We start from the raw sequence: 20742 nt of genomic DNA, 5'->3' as shown, positions 1-20742 counted from the left end.
ATATGTCTTGGCACCAGGTTCAGATGGCAATAACTGCAGCACTAATGAGTCCATCCATCATTGCTGAGCTTTGCATTAACATAGCATTGGATTAGGGAAAGCGGCTTGTTCTGGCTTTGCAGTTGGATGTGTTTTGCCACGGTCTGCGGTGATACCATTTGCTTTGGTGAATCTGAAATTCAAAGGGGTGCCGGCTGCATGCATTTAAAGGTTTAATACACGCCTTGTAATCCTGTGCAGATTGCCGTCAGCACAGTGGCGAGCGGGCCAATCTGTCAGCAATAGCTGTCGGTGCTGGCTAACTGCCCTCCACTTGGGCTGCCAAGGCTGGCAAGGCAGCCCCACGCTTGCCCGTGGAGAGACTCGTCAGCATTAATAGGGTCTGATGCAACCCTCCTCTCCGCCAGAGGAAAGTGTCTTTCCTTGTGGAATAACAGATAATTAAAGCAATTGCCTGAGAGTAATAATTGAAAAAGTGAAATTAAACAGCATTATGGAAAATAAAATGCAAATTGCTGTAAAAACAATGGAGTCGGGCTGACCTCCCAGCAGTACCAACTGTTACTGGAGGATGAACGAGCGTCTGTTCAGGCTCAAACAACTGGTCATATCCCACTCCCTTTGTTGAGGAAGCTACCATAACCCTCAATGCCCTGTTCACCAGCATCTCTGGTGTTGGTGCTGTTGCCACAGAATATGATGTGATATTTAGCATTCACTTCGCTTGCTAGGTGCTGTGTATGTGTGCTCTTTAACAAGTCTTTGGACTGGGCACATACGGATGGGGTCCTGTGATGATGCATTGTGCAGGACCAATGTAGTATTCCAGAAGTTTAGATTGGAAAGTGTATAAAGACCAATAGAGTATTCCAGGAATTTAGACTGGTGAGTGTATATGAGAACTTGTGCCTTTGGCAAGGAGCTGAGGGATAAAAAACTGATTGTTTGTTTTGCTTTTGGAAGGATGGTACTTCCTCTCAAAGGAAAGAAGCTATGCCGCACAATTCCGTTTTTCCTGCTGTATCCAGAATGTGAAGGCATGGATCAGTATTCAGCAGGAGGGTTTGAGCATTGGCCATGAGCCTTTGGGGTAAAGCATTTAGCTGCAGTTAATGTTGGAAGGCTCACTTGTGGTCTCAAAAATATGTATCTGTAATAGGAAAGTCATGTCCAATTTAACTACCTTTTCTGTCATTTTGCATGGGGTTTTTTATGAGTTTTCTAGTGCAACTTTGCCTTTTGAGATCCCATTGCATTTTGGTACAATTGATTACATTTGATTTATTTAACTGGAAACGATGCCCTTTCTTTAGTTAGATGATGAAACATTTGCTGTTACAGTGCTCCTGCCAATTCACCATTTTCATTACATTTGAAGAATGTTGGTTTGCACAAATTTTATGACCTGTGAAAGTTAAGAGGAGGTGAGTCCACTCTGAGTGTTAGAGAAGTTTTATTTTGCTTTTTTCTTCTGTGGGGTCTAGAGAAAGTTCAGAGAAAGTACCTTGTTAGCATCCTCAGGGTTTCAACTGTGAAACTGGTGGAGACTTTTGATCTCCTTTTTGATTTTGGTCAACTGTCAAGTTTGATGCTTTTTGGGTTTGAACTGAAATAAGTCAGTCAGGCCTGCTTGCCCTAAGGAGGAGTTGAAGCTATGATGTTGTGTAGAGGCTGTGATGGGACAGAAGGCCTGTGGCTCTGGTTTTGTTCTTCTCCCTGGATGGCAAGAATGGTGGGTGAGTGAACCTCTGAGGACCCTCAAGGGGACAAGACTTTATTGAATTATCAACATCATCTGCCCAAAGCAAGTACTAATTTGCCCAGCAAACTGGACTGATTATACCAAATCTTCTTTATTCAGCCAGTAAAGTCCTGCTCAAAGTCTCTTACCTTTATCTTGATTACTGACAAGGGCCAAGCAGCATGTAAGTTCTTTTCTTTATTGTGCTCAAGGCTGGCACAGAAATTTCAGTTCCCTCATTTGTCTCATATTGGTTGCTTTTATTTATAGAAAAGATGTTTTTGAAAGCAAGCAACAGAATAGGGAGGCATTATGTATACTTCTGCAATGACTTGTCTATTGTACCTGCACTTTCACTTCATCATATTTATGTTCTAGTTTTCCAAACATTTTTTTCAAAGATGTATGAAAAGCTGCCTTAAAGTGATCTATCAGGCTCCTCATAAATTACTTGACCTGTAGTTTATTCTGTATCACAAACTACTGACTCAGACATGGTCATAAAGAATATTCACCAATGAAAAATACAGTATTCAGAACTTGTTTGTTTCACATAGGGTTTTTCTGTCCTGGACCTTTTTTTTTTTTTTAACTCTTTATTCACCCTTCATGCTATCTATGTCATTTAACCCTGAATGAACCATTCTCCCTCTCTCCTGCCTCAATTTATCAGCTTAATGGATAAATATGGCAGTTTCCCCTAGATGCCCGGTCATCCTAGGTTTCAGCAACATGAAATACTGTAATCCTCCTGGTCTTAATTTAATTCTGCCCCAGTTAACTAAGTCCTCTGGTCTGCATAGCTACCAGTCATTTAGTTTACACGGAGCCTTTGGGCTTGTCATCCATGTAGGTCTTCCCTGGGGTCCTTTGGTGTCTGGAGCATCAGGTGCTGGAGGCTGTGCCACTCACTACTCATGGCCCTGGGGACAGCTCCAAGTGACCGCCTGGTGTTCCAGGTGCCACCTTGTTCTCCTGCCATTTTGTACTTTACAGGTAGACCAACTGCAGTGGAATTTTTCCTCTCTGTGTAGTCCTGGTAGTAATTCCTCAGCCAGCCAGAAGCTTAAAACCCCATGTGAATGAGACACCTGAAATTAGCTGATGTTTATAAAAACATACAATTACAAATTCTTTGGCCATTCTGTCCCGTGACTCATCTGTTATTGCCTTCATTCAGGTTGTCTTCTCCTTGGGGGTGTGATGTGTGGTAGGTCACCTAATACACTTAAATAGCTGCAGGGCTTAATGAATTACAGAAGAGTAAGAGCAGCAGGTATACTTTGCTGCTTTTAGAAAAAAGGTAGAATTATCTGCTGAGAACTGTTCGAGGAGCTGTCTCGTGGAGTGTTGGTCTTCAGTAGTGGGGGTTTTTGCAAATGTTTTTTTTCCTGCGGTATAATACTGTAGTTCAATGTGTGCTGCTCAAGGTGGTATAGATCTTTACTCACTGTGTCTGGAATTTGTATTTCTATGAATTATGTGGTTGTTTGATTGGGATTTTTTTCTTTCTTTTTTTTTTCTTTTGTCCTTGTAATCAACAGTGCTCCATTCAGGAGCTATAGCCTTCTGAAAAGCTTCTTTATTATTTTTTTTTAAAATATACATTTTTTTTGTATGTTTGTCATGTGTTAGATTAGACTCAAAATAAGAGGCTTTAAAATGTTCAGAGAAAACAAGTATTGTTTTTATTTGTGTAGTAGAATGGTCAGGGACACAGCAGTATGCACTTTACCAGTTTGCCTCTGGTGCCTTTTATTATAATAAAATAAATTGGTATTGCCACCTCTAAAGGACCAGATGGCTTTCAATTAAATTATTTCATGAGAGCCCTTGATTTCTTCAGTAGGAGGGTCAATGCAGCACCACAGAAATTTGAGCTGCTTCAAAGTGGACAAGTTTGAGTAACAGCAGTGCATATAACCAAGACATTTAAAATAATCATGGGGTTTTCTGTACTGCAGTATAGTAGGCAGGATAAAACTTGGCTTGGTACATTCATTCATGATCTTCAGTGTACGTTTGCATGGGAAAAGCTGTGTGGCTTTTGCTTCTAATAAATGAATGAACAGGAGAATCTTATTCAGGTTTACTATGCATGTAGGAGACCAGCAAGTTAAATAAGCAAGCTCTAATAATTTGCCACTTAAAAATGTTTAACTGCCTGCTTCCTCTTAAAAATCAATCATATAAAAGAAATTGCTATATCATGTTCATATGCACCAAGAAGAAGACAGGACTATCTAGCCATATTATTTAAGCTATAGTTCCAGTTCATGATCTGCTTGAAAAAAAATTATTTCTTAGACTTAAATTGTGTATTTATAAATAAAATCGGAAAAATAAGCCCACATGTACAGTAGTTTGCTCTTTTTGGGGGAAAACATTAAAATTTTATTTATACCTTCTTACGATAACTAGGTATCATGCTTTATTATGTTTATAATATGTCAATAAGCTTTCAAGTGCCAAGAATATATTGAGACCTTTGTGTAAGGAAATAAAGTAAAAATAATGCTGAAATAATTTTAGAAATTCTTTTAGAATTTTCTCCATTTGGAAATTGTGTCCTAAATGCTGTAAAAGCATATACTGTGTGTGCTGAAAAGCTACATGCAAGTAAAATTTGAACAGTATAGTTATTTCTGTTGTTTACACCCCTCATGGTTTTTTGTTTTGGTTTGGTTTTTTGTTTGTTTGTTTTATGAGAATGTCTTTTGTCAGAGAGAGCACATTATTCTGGCATTCTAGCTATCTGCAGTCAACCCTTTTTTAATTTTTTAATTATTTCCCTCCCCCCTGCCCCCCCCCCCCCCAAATAAATTGCATTTCTCCCTTTACATAATGTGTAAAACCAGGAACATTTTGGAGCATGTTATTTACAAATTCCATGTTCCTGTAGGCAGCAGAGATTTCATTCCCTGGTCTGCTGAGGGCATCCTTCCAGTCCTCCTGCTGCTGCTGAAGTTATGATTGCACCTTTGGGGACTGAGTTGTTTAGACACACTGTGGACTTGTGCCTGCTCACCACATGTGACTTGCACTTTTCTCTGCTCCCAGTGGCCGTGCAGTGAATCTGATCACAAGCTAATCCATTTGGTGCTGATAATATATGGGGAGGGAGTATGTTTTCAGGAAGTTTTTTTTTTTTATTCCAGGTCAGTTTTCTGCCTGAGTGCATGAGGGAAGGTGAGGAGCTAGTGAGTGGGGGCCAGCTGATAGGGCACTGCTGCCAGAGTAGTGCATGTGTCACTGCAGCCAAAGTGTTGACATCTTCTGATCTCTGGAGGCATCCCGGCATCCAGCCGAGGCCCCGAGAAGGCAACCAGAGTTGACTGTAATTATTAGCAGTGGAGCAGACTTATTTTAAGGTGTTTACAGTAAGAAAAGGATGGGGATGTGTAAGGTTGAACTGTCCAGGCTTATAAAAATCAGTGGTATGAAAAAAAAAAGGTTCAGGAAAATTTAGAGGAAACATTGCTACAGAAAGGTATCTTATTGCTGTTTAAACAAAAAAGCAAACCCCACTTCTTTTCAACCTGAAAAATTCAGGGGAAAAATGCCAATAAGTTTTAAATTTGTATAAGATAATTAGAAATGCACTTAAATTCTACCAATTGAATAAGATTTTGAGTTTTAGATTCTTCTGGTTCCTTCCACTTGGGTTCTAAGAAGATCCACTAAAATGACATTTCATATTTATTAAATGCTTGATTTCTTTTATGAGACAGAAGAGAGATATTTAAGACTAATTGTTAATTTACCTAAGACTGTTCTTTTTTTAAGCTGTGTAGACTTTATTTAAAATATAGATGATCTAATTTCATTGCCTGAAAAAAACTTAATAAATTCATGCTCCTATCAAATGAAACATAACCTTGAAGTAAGAGAGATTTATTTAAGATTGGAATTTTAAATGCATGGAACACCAGAATGAAGGAGATTTTTTTTCACAGGCTTATATTTCTTTTAATCAAGTGTTGATAGAGAGTAGTTCATTGTGAAGCCCAGAGTTATTTTCACAAAAGAAGGAGAACTGCCTAGTGGTGACCTCTCCTAAATGAGCAATTCAGGGTTATCAAATCAGACAGCAAGGGACTGGAAGAACCAAGGATTGCACAGGGTCCAGCCATTACCCATTAGTATAACTCCACATTAATTTTAAATTGAATTTTTAAAACCTAATTGAGCAGCATTTTCAAGCTCTGTTCAGTGTGAGCAGGACATAAATTGAAACAGTATGTACCAGGAACCCTTAATAAGCAGAAAGCACTGCTGCCTTTCTTCCCTTTCCTTTAAAATCAGTAGCAATGCCCTGACATTAAAAAGAAGAATTTAATTAAGAGATCGTGACAGTGCATCTGAACTCTGACTGGCTAATGGCTTACCAGTGCAAGGGATATAGGCTGAAATGAATGGAGGGTATTTCCTTTAACATTCAGTTTTAGATGAGGACTCTTTTCTGTTTGAACTTTTCATCATTTTAATGATAGAAAAATATTTTACTGGGTAAGCTGTACATGAAGAAACATTTTGAAAATGTAGTTGTGCAGTTGAATTCCCAATAAACAAATTCTAATACAGAGAAATTAGAGTAACTGCTCCAAGCCTTGGAAGATAATGTGGTAGGAAATCATGGAGGCAAAAGAAAAGAAAATCCTAGGTGGTGTTGGTCTGGAACTATAAAGCTTGTTAAAATTTATTTTGATTAATTTCTCTGAAAGTGCATTAATTTTTCATTTTAAGTAGGAGCCCAATTCACTTTGTTTCTCAATATGAAGCATGCAGATGAGCTTAAGTAAGCAAATCCTGAGCTTTAGAGTGTAAATTATATAGCAAGTTTGGATATGCTTCTCTGCTGCAGACTAAGTGCTTGGCATTCTGATTTAAAACATGGGACTTACTGAAAGGGAGTCTTTGATTTTAGAAAACTAATACTTATTTTTTCCCTTCATAGCAAAGCAAGAATGACTACATTATATGGGTTATTTGTCAAGTCTGCTATCATATAAGTTTTAAAGATAGTTTATTATATACTGCTTGGTTATTTCAACAATGATATGGCAAGTTTGTGTTTAGTGTGGGGCTTGGCTTTCCTTTGCCAACTGGCTGTGGTGGGACAAGGCCATGAGGGCACAGACAAGCATGAGAGGAAGACAGTACCATGAGGTTTGTTTATCTTGGTACTTCAAGGCACTAGATACAAGGTTTATATTGTTATATCTTTCCAGACAGTTCAAACCTTTGGTTACTGAGGCAGCAGAGCTTGGAAATCCTGCTTTCAGATTTAACTTTTGCTATTGGTCGCCAGGTAGTCAGTGGGGAAGGTGCATCTCCCACAAAATAGTTTGATTGTTGTTTAAACAGCACCGAAATAAAGCCTTCGACATCACCCCTCATTTGTGTGATATTGGAATTCAATAATTTCATTCAGCACTGAAGTTCAGTAAGGCCTGTCACTCATAGGGGTCTTGCTCATAGGGGTATCAGCAAACTTCCTTAAATCACCTTAATTGGAGTCAGATACTCACAGAGCTGAGAAGGGAGTTTGTGTCTTTCACAGGGTGACTCTGCTGCTCTGCACTTAGTCCAGGTGTCTAAGTGGCCAACATCCATTGCTTTTGCACTGGGAGAGACCATCCCTGTGATAAGCAGGCTTGTGGTGTTTATGGGACGATGAGAGTTTTAGGGGGAAGCAATGAGAGTACTTTCTGGAAGTGTCTTGTGTGCCATTTGGTTTTAGAGGTCTGTTTTCATCCTTGGTATCTTATTGTTCTTCTGTCCCAGCCCTGCAGACAGAGCTTGCCCCTGGGAAGTCATTCTCTGTTGTTCCTGGGTTAATGGCAGAGAGTTTGGCTGGGTGAGGAAGTCACACCGATAAACCTACTGTCGGTAAAGGTGATGGCATGGTCTTTGTAGTGGAATATGAGTGACTGAAATCTTCTGTTTATACCTATTAGTAGTTAAAATGAATGCTTGTTTCAGTGAGTTTGAAGTGGTGCTGAACCCCTGGCTAATTACCACAAAACTGTTTCGAGTGACTAACTCATTCTAAGGTGGCAAAGGGTAGACCAACTGATTTACACATGCAGCATTAACTCATCTCCCTGTTTTTGCTTTTTATGTTTTGACCCAGGCTTTCAGGTTACTAAATTTTGTGGCTCAGCAGGAGTGCTTCTGGTGTTAGAAAACTTGGAGTTTAAGACCTCAATGAAGCTTCTCATTTCAGGGGTGGATTAGAGCTAAAAACATCCACAGAGGTCACGTTTTGCTATGTATCGAGCTGAGTGGGTGGTTATAAGTAAATGCTGGCACCTTTCTAGGGACTGAGCAATGCTGTGTGATCAGAAACTGTATCCTGGTCAGGGAATAACATGTGATTGATCCATGGGAGAGAGCAGTGACAGTGCTTGTTCATTTGGTACATGTTTCTGGGGTTTTTTAACCCTGACTTTTGGTGGAAGGTCTGTTTTTTTATTAAAATCAAAATTGAACATTTAATGTGAATGGTAATAAGGAAAAAGGATCCCACAAGAGCTCAGACTGTTTCTACCTTGCTGACCTCTCACCCTGCCCTGCAGCTCCACACAGATTAAATTTTTCAGTGATTTGTAGTAGCTATGATTTTTTTTTTAAGAACTCTTTAAGATCCTTCCTTTAAATGAGATCTGTGTTATTCCTCTTTTAGCCTTCTGCTCTCCACTTTTTATTTCGCCTAGCTTTAGGTGGGTAAGTGGTGTTTAGTATAACAAAGGTAAAGTTTTAGAAAGTGTTGAACTTAAAGTTAAATCTGTTTTGGTCATGTTTAGTACCTGTGCAAAATTCTGATGGTGCTTTTCACCTTCAAACTTGAATCTGAAATGCTTTTTAGTACTGCTTGTTTCTTTATGGGACCTCCATACTGAGCTCTTCTACCATGAAAATGCAGCATGGGCCAAATGCATTTGAGGTTTTATTTTGTATGTATTTTTTGCACAATGATAATGAAATGTCTTTTATATTCTTGTGAGATAACTCTGCCTTGGTTACTCTTATTTTCAGAGAAGAAATGGGGAAGATATTCCAGTTGCTCAGACTAAAAATATCAATCATAGAAGATTTGCTGCTACCTTTAAGTTGCAAGAGGTGACAAAAACTGACCAGGATTTATACCGCTGTGTAACTCAATCCGAGAGAGGTTCTGGAGTGTCAAATTTTGCTCAACTTATTGTTCGAGGTAAAGTTTTAATTGCTTTCATTTTATCCAGTTAACTGCTTCTAATACAAATACTTTCTGCTTGCACCTTTTATGTAGCCTACATCTGCCTTGATCTGAAATGATCGTATAGACATAGCCCTGTGAAATTGTCATAAAATCAAAGACTGGTTTGCAAAGCTTGTTGCAATTGCTTTCCACAGAATACATCTGATCCTGCATTGCATTGAGAGTAATGTGTCTGCCTGGTTTTCTGTGGATGCAGTTTGTTGAACTTTAGGTGCAAACTGCTTAACTTTCCATAAATAATTTTACGGGCATGAGATTCCACTATACTTAGTTGCCATTCCCATTTAAAATCTGTTGCTTTGAGCAGACTGGTAGCCTAGAGCAAATAATATATTGTTCTGTTACCTGGGAGACAGGTATATAAAAAGAGTTGTAAACTTCCATCTACCAAAGGATTGGGAGCATTATGGAGATACTATGTGATGATTTCCACCACAGAAGGCAGAAAAAGGAAAAACTTGCTTTTTCCACTTGAAATACTTTTTGTTGTGGTGGTAATTCTTCCAGAAGCAACCATATCTTGTGTATGGTGTGATCGAGTTGTTGATTTTTGTATTTATGCATTTTGTGTTCTTAAATCATGTAATACTGACTGGCAAAGGATATGGTTGAATAGGAAAGTTCAGTTTTCATTGCCAAATGTGTATGCTGTATGGCCTGGGATAAGCTATTGAATCTCTCCTTACCTAATTGTGTCATCTGCAAAATTGCCCATTTCATTCTTGGTTGTGATGAGACAATGTTTTTTAACTGGGAAAAATAAGTGGTGTACAAAATATGTCTGTGATGCTGCTGCTGGAGGAGCTGTTTTGACCTCTAAGTTCCGAAGGTAAGTGCAGGGATCGGACACACATTCACATGAAGAGCGTCTGAGCTCACTTGATCTGTTCGGCCTGGAGAAGAGGAGGGGCAGGCACTGATCTCTTCTCTGTGGTGACCAGTGACAGACCCTGAGGGAATGGCCTGAAGTTGTGTCAGGGGAGGTTTAAGTTGGATATTAGAAAAAGGTTCTTCCAGAGGGTAGTTGGGTGCTGAAACAGGCTCCCTGGCGAAGTGGTCACAGCACCAATCCTGCCAGAGTTCAAAAAGCATTTGGATGATACTCTTAGAAACATGATGTGATTCTTGTGAGTGGTTCTGTGCAGGGCTAAGTGTTGGACTCGATGATCCTTGTGGGTCCCTTTCAACTCATCATATTCTGTGATTTGTTGGTCACGCAATGGTCTGTTTGGTCAGTTCATCATCTTGAAGTCAGGCACTACATCTGGAGCTTAGGCAGGAAAAGCAAGATATGTTTCAGCTTGTAGAAACAGAAGTAGCATTGGAAATGCTCCAATATATTTGGTATCTGGCATTTGCTGGCAGAGGTCTTTTCCCTGGGAGACCAGTTGATAGAGGCCAACTAGGTTTTATGCCTTCATCAGTAAAATCCAGGCTTTGCTGACTGTGCAAAGATTTAGACAATGTGTTAAGAGCTTCTCTTATTCTGTTTATTGTGCCATTTTTCTAGCAAACTGCAAGATGGTCTTCATCCTAACAAAATTAAGTAAGTCCTGTTGCAGCATGAAAATGGACTTTTGTTCTTAGAAAGACAAGGCAAATCAATAAATGAAGTTTTCTATTTTTTTAGAATAATAGAGCAATGGTGTTTAGAGCACTATTTCTGTCAAAAAAATGAGGTAAGAATATAAAACTTTATAGTACTGTCTTTTTGAAAGCATCCTATGGTCCTGCTGAATTATGTCTTAATTATATATATATATATATATATATATATATATATATATATGTATATGTGTATATATATATGTATATGACAGCTATATAGGTTTTGTATTTTGAGGGTAAATTCACTTTTCTGTGTGCTTCTTGGATTGGAACTCTAAGAATTTCAACTTTATATATATATGTGTATATAAGGTAAGATATTAACCTTCCAAAAACATTTTCATCTATTTGACATCATGCTAGGAAACTAAGATGTATGTTTCATGGTAGGATATATTGCTTGCTGTTGTATTTGAAAAGCTATATACAGTAATATATTTTCTTGTTTGTCTGGATAACCACTAAATAAATCTTGTTAGCCAAAAAAGCATACCCATACCCTTAGGGATCAGCTGCCCTGGTGTTAAAACTGTACTGAAAATTAACCATAATGACAGGTCCTATATCTCAGTGGCACTTTAAAGCTGACATCCTGCTACATGGATACAAAAGATGATAATTTTAAAGGAAATTTTTGGGCCACTGATATGAATTGCCTTTAATAAGAGCTGGCATAGTATTGCCCGTTGTCAAAGATGACCCCAGGGGAAGAGTTTATTAGTGCATTTCCTTCTAAACTGGAAGTGACAGGGCATGCTTGGGGGCCTTTTGTTGCTGTTTGTAACAAATGAAAATTTTGCTGCAGAATTCTCATACTGAAGAGTATTGATCTGTGTGTTCTCACAGCCAGAGGAGGGGAAAAAAAAAGATGAAACACAATTTAGTTTGTCATGGCTTTAGTATTGCTTCCAGATAATTTTGAGTAACAATAGGGTCTTCAGTTTGTAGAAGCCAAACTGTATTGACAACACTGGTTATTAGAGAGCGACGGAGGAGGAACAGGAGTTGTTGCCCAGTAACTCAAAACCTTGGTATTTAGATAGGTAGGCAAGATACTCCACATCTTTACAGGCATGTGGTACCATAATATAGATGTAGAGGCATCTGATACATTCCTGATCAGACTAAAAATTAGTCTTGGTAATGAAAATTTCCAGTTACATAATGGACACTATGTTGAAACATCACTATTTCAATTTGAGCTTTAACAGAATTGCTTTTAGTGGAGTTCTAAAATTTATTGCAAAAGTAGTTACCTGGGAAGGACAGTATACATTTAAAGACCCAGAAAGGGATAACTCAATTACTCTGATCAGTTTTTTAAAGATGAATTGAACTAGGATAGGATTTGTAATTCAATTATGAGATTTTACCAAAAGTAGTTCTAGTCAATGATTTAATGTCTCACTTTTGCTTAGGGCTAGTCCTCAGCTCCCAGCTCAGTTGCCGGCATTGTATTGATTTTTTACATGGTTTCTAGGGCATTGCTATCATTCTTGCAGACATGTTGGAGTTCTCCCTTTCCCTTTCTTTTTACAGGAAGTTTGGTGCTGTTATTACTGTTAGTTGACTTACCCTCCTGATTAAGTGTATCTGATTAATTATATTTTCCCTTGTTGGCTGGTAAATTGGCAATTTCTGGGAAGAGGGTTTCTTGAAGTCCTTAGGGTTGTCTGCACTGGAACTTGAGGGAGATGCTGGGAGGGAGGAACAGTATCTGTGATACATAAGTAAAAGTGAACAGGAAGGCACTGGCGGTTTCTTTCTTTTCGCTTATTACTTACTTGCTTTTCAGAGCAAGTGTATCATGGTGTCAAAGTCTTTCTGAACACTTTGCTACTTAACATGGACTTGTAGAAATTAGGTGCCCAAAGAGATCTCCTGTACCCCCAGCTCATGTGTACACTTGATATGTACAATTGTGTAGACTTTTCAACTTACAATATCAAATGTCCTAATATTCCACCAGTAAAGAACTTTGCCCTGCGATCAGTTTTTGTACTTTTAACTGTTCAGAGTTCTTAAAATATGCTGGAATATTTCTCTGAAGTTGGCAGTATTTGCCAGAAAAGTTATCTTTTGCATCAAGAAATGAGGTAGTGTCCATCACAGCAGCTGTGATCAGCTTCTTACTTGACATGGCATGTTAAAAGTGGCTATCAGATGGGGTGAAACTGATTTTGCATTCTTATGTGCTTTGGTTAGTTAGCAAAACCTTGTAAAATAATCCAAATTCAATTTGTCCCCACTTGGAATGTGTTACTCTTAGGCAGTCCTGCAGGGGCCATGAACGAATTAGACCATTTTATTTGGCTGAAAGATACAGGTGATGAGTCTCTATTTTTTAAAAATTATTTTCATGGAATAGCAGTTTGTTGCTCTAATTGTAAAAAAAAAAAAAAAAAAAAGGCACAAACCCTCTTTTAAATGGTATGGTAATGAATTGCACTTTACGTAAAATGTTTGTATGCTTTCCCAAGTTTATTTTCCTTTAAAGTAGCTACACATTATTAACAAACTGATTGTACGAGACTTGATATTATACTATTAAATGCTGCAAAATCAGCAGGAAATGTGGTGCATTTTATTTTATGTGGTGTATCTTACACAGATGAGATGGAAGAAAACGTTTGTTAGTCTTAAAGGCAAGAAACAAAAAATAAAGGAAAACCTCAAAATGTGTGTGTCAAATGCAAGGTTTGTTAATAATCTGTGAATAGTTCTATTATATATCTGGTTCTACTGATAAGTTTTCAAGTTTTATTTGACTCATAAATTACAGTAATTTTTTACATTTTTGCTAAGTGAATTTTATTCTTTTAACATTTCTTTGTCCAATCCAAACAGCTCTTCTGTGATAGTGTCAAAGCAAAGTGAGGTCTACATCTTGATTTATAGTTCCAGTATGGAATTGTCTTCACATGTCTGGTAAATCCAATTTAGCAATAGAAAAGAAAGACAGTTCTCCTCTACTGTCTTCTGACTGTTCTTCCAGAAATCATAAGATCTGATGAACTGATCTGTTTGTATGAGTTTATGAATGTGATTATTTCTTGTATTTGGTTTGACATGGCAAGCAGTCTCTCCGCTAAGTCATCAGGTTCAAGTTTTGGTGGGATTTGTGATTATATTCTTCGTTTGCCTTACTGGACCTAGTTTGCCATCAGAAGCAGTTTCTGTTACACAAACCTGGCAGTGATTTTTCTGCCTTTCTTGTCTGAAATCCCTTTAGGGATTTTATACAGGAAAGCCAGCAATTTGGCTGCTTCCCGGCGATGCTAGAACACTGTGAAGATGGAGTTTGCCCCTGGCAAGTACTTGTCATGGGAACATTATTTTTTTTCTTGCAAGAAAACTCTGAAGTATGTCCATTTGAGAAAGCTGTGGACCAAACTTCACTTTCCAAATTTCACTAGTACTTGTTTTGTCTGGCTTTGCTTCAGATGTGTGTCCTCAATTTTGTGACTTTGTTTACTTGTTCAGTATAATAAAAGACTTAAAAATATGCCAAGGAGAGAACTAGGATCAGGTAGACTGAATATATATTCCCTGCTTGCAAATAAATATTTTCATAGCATTTTTGAAAAATGCACCATGCATCTATCCTCTATTATTACATTCTTTGCTGAAGAGGAGATTTTTTAATTATTATGATTTCTTTTTTACCTCTGGTCATATCACCCATCATCATAAATGTTAGACAATTCAGGTTATTATGTGTTTTGTAATGCATTCAGAAATTCAGTCTCCAGGAGACAGTGGTAATATGTAATAAAGCTTTGGGCTGAATCTTTGAAAAATCTAGAGCTGGGTCTTAGGGTGTATGTTTTTCTGAACTCACTGAATTTCAGAGCAGAGGGGAAACTGCTCTGCAGAGGGGAGAGAGATTGCACATCCCAAGCTGTTGAAATCTGTGGGCTTTACATCATTATCTTGTCTAAGTTTCCCTTTGAATCATCACCAGACTTCAACCAAGGTAAGGAAACATTTTATGTGAGTCAGAAGACCCATGTGTCTGCTATGCTTGGTTCCTAAGATGCCCTCCTGGAGTATAGATACTAATACTGTTACTCTTTTGGATCCTCAGCTCACCTTCAAAAGTACTTTACATTCTAAGTTTTCTCATTAGTTGTAGCCTTATTCTTTCATGGTTATATCTGTGCAGGAAGAGCAGATGACAGTCTTAATTACTTTGCCACTGTTTGAAAAATAATGAAATTATTTGTGAAGTTTTCTAAACCTTGCTAATAAAACATGTTATATTTGGCATGTATATTTAGCTATAAGCATCCTTTAGAGAGTCCAGGATCCAATTAACTTGATCTTTTTGTGGCATTCTCTGGCTTTAATTTCTCTACTGTATTAAGATCTTATCCTCTTTAAGCAGGTTTAACATGGGAATCTTCCTATTTTCAATCCTCTGTTTCTTACAGCAGGTAGAGAGAAGCTGTCATCCTGAAGTCAAATCCTGCCTCCTTTACATAACAAGAATGAAACAAGAATATAGGAAAATACCTCAGAAAGTCTTTATGTTCATAATGAATAAGTTGAACCAAATAGCAATTTCAATTTCTTCATGTATCTACATATCAGAAAGAACAGCAGATTAACTTTCTGATCAGGAAACTCTGCCATGAAAGTAACTCTGCTCATCTCCTTTGCTCAGGCAACATTTGTCTCTGGTTTATGTAATTAATGAATGCATTGCTCATTTTCTTTGGGAAGCATGGGAAAGTTGTTTTGGCTGGAGAAGCAGGAGGAAAGAGTTTTTGAAAGAAGCCAAAGATACTTAGATTTACAGAAGGTAACAGAAATGCAGGGTATTTGGAATAAGCTCAGTTCCATCATTCCATGTTGAGCAATCTTGGCTGCACAAGTTTACATTTGAAATGGCAATCACAGAATGGCTGAGATTGAAAGGCACCTCTGGAAGTCACCTGGTCAAAAGCCCTCTGCTCTAGCAGAACCATCTAGGGCCTTTTGCCCAGGATTATGTCCAGATGGCTTCTGAGTATCTCCAAGGATGGAGAACTTGTAGTCTCGCTGGGCAACCTCTGCCACTTCTTGGGTACCCTCACAGTAAAAATAGTGTTTCCTGATGTTCAGAGGGACACTCTTGCTTAGCTGATTGCTTCACTGAAGTGTTGTCTTAGTTTGAGTGGAGTGTGTTTGTCTTTTTTATGATCCTCCTGAGGTCTTTCTTAGGTAAACTGTTGCTTTAGTTCTGATATGTTGTTCAGAAAGATCTGAAACATTTGAGGTAAAGCACATGTTTTCCTTTTATTTCATAAGACATGAGTTTTGTAGTGCTTGATACAGACTAACTTAATATTCTCATGAAACAAAAGATAGCAATTTCAGTGCTGATATGCATGTTCTTAGTGTATTCTCTGAACTTTAAGATGACTGATCTGGATCAGAGCAAAAGCCAAAGTCCTGGAGCTCCATGTCCTGCCTGGATAGCTAGTGTTTGGGGCAGAGTATCAAAAAATGTAGATGTAGAGGCATCCTTTGTTGACAAAGAATTTTACCTTTCCAGGGGTCTGTGGTTCAGACATCTTTTATATAAAAAGGGCAATATCCTCTTGGCCTGGATATTAGTGTTGTGCCTTAGTTTCTCACTCATAAGCCTACAGGAACAGAAACAGATTCATGATTAACTAACTGACTTATTTGGTGCACGGGGCATTGACTATTTATAGGTTTCATTGCCTGATGTATACCTTTTGCTGAAATCTGTGATGGATGTTAATGCTGTGTGGCACTTTGATTCATGAGTCCAAGCAGCTGCCAGTTCCTTTTGTGTTTTCTGCAAGGCTACCTGTATGAGAACACATGGGATAGCAAACTCTGTGGAAGTCCTCTTCTTTTTCCTTTTCTCATTTCTCAGTGGCAAGAGGCATGTTGAGGACTCTCTTTTCACAGGCTTTGGTTGGGAACTAGCTGGATAAAGAAACAAAAAAAAGCGGAGGAGGAGAAAGACTGAGGATGCTGATAATTAACCAGGCCAATGTTTGTTTGCATGGATATTTTTATTTCTTCATGAGAGCTACTTTTTCTAAATATGAAGCTGATACATTTCTAGGCATCTGATCATGGCTGGAACTACAGATAGGTTTTTCTTGTGTCTTTCCTCATTATTAGGTGTGACACTATTTTGTGTCCAGGAATGAACTTATAGGAGGCCTGACTGGTTTTCCAATGGTCATCTTTGACCATGTTACGCAAGTGTTCAGACAGGAATGTGCGTTCAAAGCAAATCTCCAGAAAGGAGCCCTTTCCCCCTTGCCAGGCAATGGGCTACTATTTATTCTTGTCAGATCTTGTGGAGACCTTGCCATGGTTTGGCAGTAAAATAAACACAGCTAGAGGGTCAATGAAAATTAGTGGTAGCCTGTGCTGGTTTAAAGGTAAACCAGCAGGAGAAACAAACCCAACTCAAAAGAGATTACAAGTCAGAGTACCAATTTAATAAAAAGATTACAATAAATACAGTGATACAGAAAAAATTGATTTTAACCCACAAACCCCAGATGTATAACACAGCACCCTGGGGCACAAACAGAATTGTGTTTCTTAGCCCCTGTGCTGAGACCTACATGGTCCCCCCTGAGTCCAAAGTAAAAGGAATGGAAAACCTCTTTGTGAGGATTATGATAGCAGTCTGGTCAAGAGTGGCGTTGAGGTTCTGGTCCTCCCCCGGATCCGATGAGTGGTACCAGAAGTCCGCAAACCCCAAAATTATATATGCTCAGGTTCAGATGGTAATGCCCAGTACCTCCTCCAGGACCAGGGGTTTCACAATGGGTGATTTACTCTGTGTGTCATTGGATACTCCTGGAATCCTTGATGGCCCATTAGAAGAGATGCCCCTCAGGCTGGGTGTGAAAGTGTTAATGCCTCCTATGAGGGAAGTTATTACACCTGAGTTGTTAATGTGAAGACCTTATCTCACTGGATTCTCTAATACCCAACTTATAGCCTGAGGGATCAGATGTGCTCTGGGCAGCTGCTGTAAATGGTCCATTGTTAACAGTTCATTAGAAATGACATGGAGAATGTGGAATACACAGTCTTGATTACACCCTTGCAGTAATAAGCTGGTCCCAGCCACTCCTAACTAGGACAAAGCCTGTAGTGACTTGTGATGAACTGGGCCGAACAGCTCATATTTACAGAGGAATTAGCTCCGTGCCATCAGGCTTAGTGCCGACTTCAGATAATGTTCCTTAGGGGGTTCTGCCTGTCAGACCAGGCACTATCAGCCTCCTTGCAGGCAGCATAATCTGGGTATCACCTGCTCTGCCTAATCCAGCAAAGCCAAGATACGATGCCACTTTTGCTTAGCCTGGTTCAAAATGGTGTTGCTGGTGACCACAGATGTGGTGTCAGTGCTTGATTGTGTGAGCAAGGTCTCACTGCTTAGGTGCTGTCCTATATCTCTGTCATTTTCTCATGTGCCTCCTTATTGTGAAAGTACTTAGGTGAATCTAAACAGCAAGTAAAGCATTTGGGAAATTAAAATGTAATCACTTTGAACAGTGGGATCCCTGTTGGCCTTTAGACTTGATGGGAGGCAGTGCGAAGAAAAAAAGAGGCAAGGAAGAAGCTCTTGGCAGGTGTCACTTCAGGGAGGAAATAAGGGTGGTGGTGGTGTTTCTTTATTTCTTATATCTGTGTTTTATCCAAATACAGTGGCATAAAGATCATTTGCAGTAATGTGATTTTTCCCATCTTAATTAGAGATGTCTCCAGGCTGCTCCACCGAAGTGCTGTATTTCACTTGGATAATTTCCCCTCCAGTATCTGGTCTGTCTCTGCATTTATTTAAATCAAATACTTCGTTTGAATACTGCAGCTCAGGATGGTCTCTCTCAGTTTAAATGCCGCTGGTGTTAGCGGGGAGGTTAAAATATTTACTTAAAAGTAGACCAAGTTCCCCTACCTGCCATCATTTTCCAGTTTGGGGGAGGTGAAAATCCCTCTCGGTTTGACATCTCTGTATTGTGCAGAGTTGTTTAAGAAGGGTGCCAATGAGTAGATGCATGGTAATGATGAAAAGGAGTGCATTTGGAATTCAACATAGATGGCAGAAAATGCAGGATGTCAGAGAAGCCATATATTAAAGGGAATTTGAATTGGAAACTGAATCCCAACCTGCCACTGGGGGCATTTTGATCATTTTGATTTATTAAACTTTTATAACAGCATTCAGATGAAGCTGAATTAAAACGCTTAGTCTTGGGTGGTTTATGGTACACAAGTCACCATGCTAGTGAAGTCTCACCATGATCAATGTAGAGTTAATTTAAGTTGCTCTTTGAATGCAGGTGCATCTGTGTGCTTTAGTATGTATTTAAAAATCTAACAATGTTCTAATACTGAATCACTTCACAAGAATACAAAATGAAGCCACCCTGACATTCATTTTCAGCTGCATTTGAGTGAATCTTGCTGTTAAATTGTAGATGAACTGCAGGAAGACAAACTGCATATATATTGCTATACCAGTATTATATATATTGATAAATATACATGCGTTATAAAATAACATGGAACAATATTTTCTTGGAAATGGGTCATATTCCTATGTGCATAGATGCTTGCATTGTAGGACTGTTCTGACCATCTCCCAGCTTCAGGAGCTGTACACAGCCTTACTGAGCACTGTCGCTGCAATAAAAAGAAATCAATTACTATTAGAGTAGCACTTCAGGTTAAAGGGATTACAGGTTCACACTCAGTTTTTCAGCAAGGAGATGATACTTCGCTGCAAATGGGGAATGATGCAAAAGATGGATGAGACAGAGTTCAAGGAGCAGTAATGTGAAGGTCCAGCACTATCATTCCAAGCTGTCTCAGAGACATGATGGATGGTTCAGCAGCAAGAAGCAATAATACCAGATGATGAGAGATTTGTCTCTAGATCTTGAACCCACTGCAAGCTGTCTACCTGTTGGTGTTCTAGTGGCATAATGATTCCTGATTTGTTATGAAGAACTAAATTACTGTACTTAAACAACTAAGCTGGTATGTTGAATTTAGTAACCTAGGTTTTTTGGCAGCTGCTAGAAAAGCAAGTAGCATGTCAAACACTACTGCACATGGTAAGTTTAATTACCTCATATTTATGTGTAGTACTTGTTGACAGGATCTTGTAAGCTGTGCTAATATGATAGGTAATTTGTTACCTCCAGAAATCATTTTCCATGTGCCTTCTGATCATTATCATGAAATATGATAAATGATCTCGCCCATGAGGTGTAAAGTGAAAATGAAATGGATAATTGGATTCTATGTCTAAGTTGTGGCTGGAAAAGTTATTACAATTATAATGGAACTTATAAAAATATGCTTTGCAATGTACAAATGATCTTTAATCATCTTAGGTGGGAACCTATTTGAGGATGACTTAAAAAAGATTACAACAACTTTACTCCGAATAGTTTGCATAGAAGTTTGTTGGGTTTTTTTTCTTTCCTGAAGAGTTTTAAATATTTGTCTGTTTAATAATTCATATTGCAGGCTTATTCTGCAATGTGAACTGCTGGAATAGTTGCAGAATTACATAGAAAGTGGTGAGAAACATATCTGACTCTTTTGAAGATGAGAGTTAAGCTTAGCTACATGCAGAAAGATAGATTTCTTCCTGCTGAGATGCAGTGTTGAATTTGGATGTGCTGGTGTGCTAGAAAACTTGTCATTGAGATTGATATGAAACTGCTCACAGGCATGTCTTGGAGAACATTTAAGGAGTGTTACGAGGAAAATAAATGTGTCTTCTCCCCTGTTCCCCAGGTATATTCATGTTACTAATGGCAGTCTGTGTCCTACCTCATTCATGAGGAAGGATAACAATGTTGCATTAGGATTGAAGTTTGAATTATCATTTCTTCCCTAATTTTTTTATTATTTTAATTTTATTTCTTTTTAAACTGTTTTGTTTCCAGGATCTCATTTGAAATATTTCATGTAGTTATCCTGTCTCATTTTCTTAGCCATTTAGCTTTTAAAACTTACAGCATATCTTATTCTGCCAAACATTTTGAGTTTACCATCCCAGTTGATGTCTATATGTGGTAACAAGTGCAATTTTTCACTTTCCTGAATTCTTTACTAGTAATTGAAA

At 38.4% G+C, this 20742-nt stretch overlaps 1 protein-coding gene across 9 annotated transcripts in view; it reads left to right on the top strand.

Moving 5' to 3' along the window:
• The window catches only part of PTPRK (protein tyrosine phosphatase receptor type K), a 415886-nt gene that overhangs the window by 186575 nt on the left and 208569 nt on the right, over positions 1–20742 (top strand). For all 9 annotated transcript variants that reach the window (XM_071549052.1, XM_071549044.1, XM_071549051.1 and 6 more), the window contains exon 6: positions 8783–8957. In XM_071549052.1, coding sequence (XP_071405153.1) covers positions 8783–8957 — 175 coding nt within the window. The remainder of the gene's footprint in view (positions 1–8782; positions 8958–20742) is intronic.

Source organism: Pithys albifrons, chromosome 2, assembly GCF_047495875.1.
Source record: "Pithys albifrons albifrons isolate INPA30051 chromosome 2, PitAlb_v1, whole genome shotgun sequence".
NCBI classification, from domain to species: domain Eukaryota; kingdom Metazoa; phylum Chordata; class Aves; order Passeriformes; family Thamnophilidae; genus Pithys; species Pithys albifrons.
Note: the sequence above shows the minus strand (reverse complement) of the source record. Positions and strands in the feature narration are given on the sequence as shown.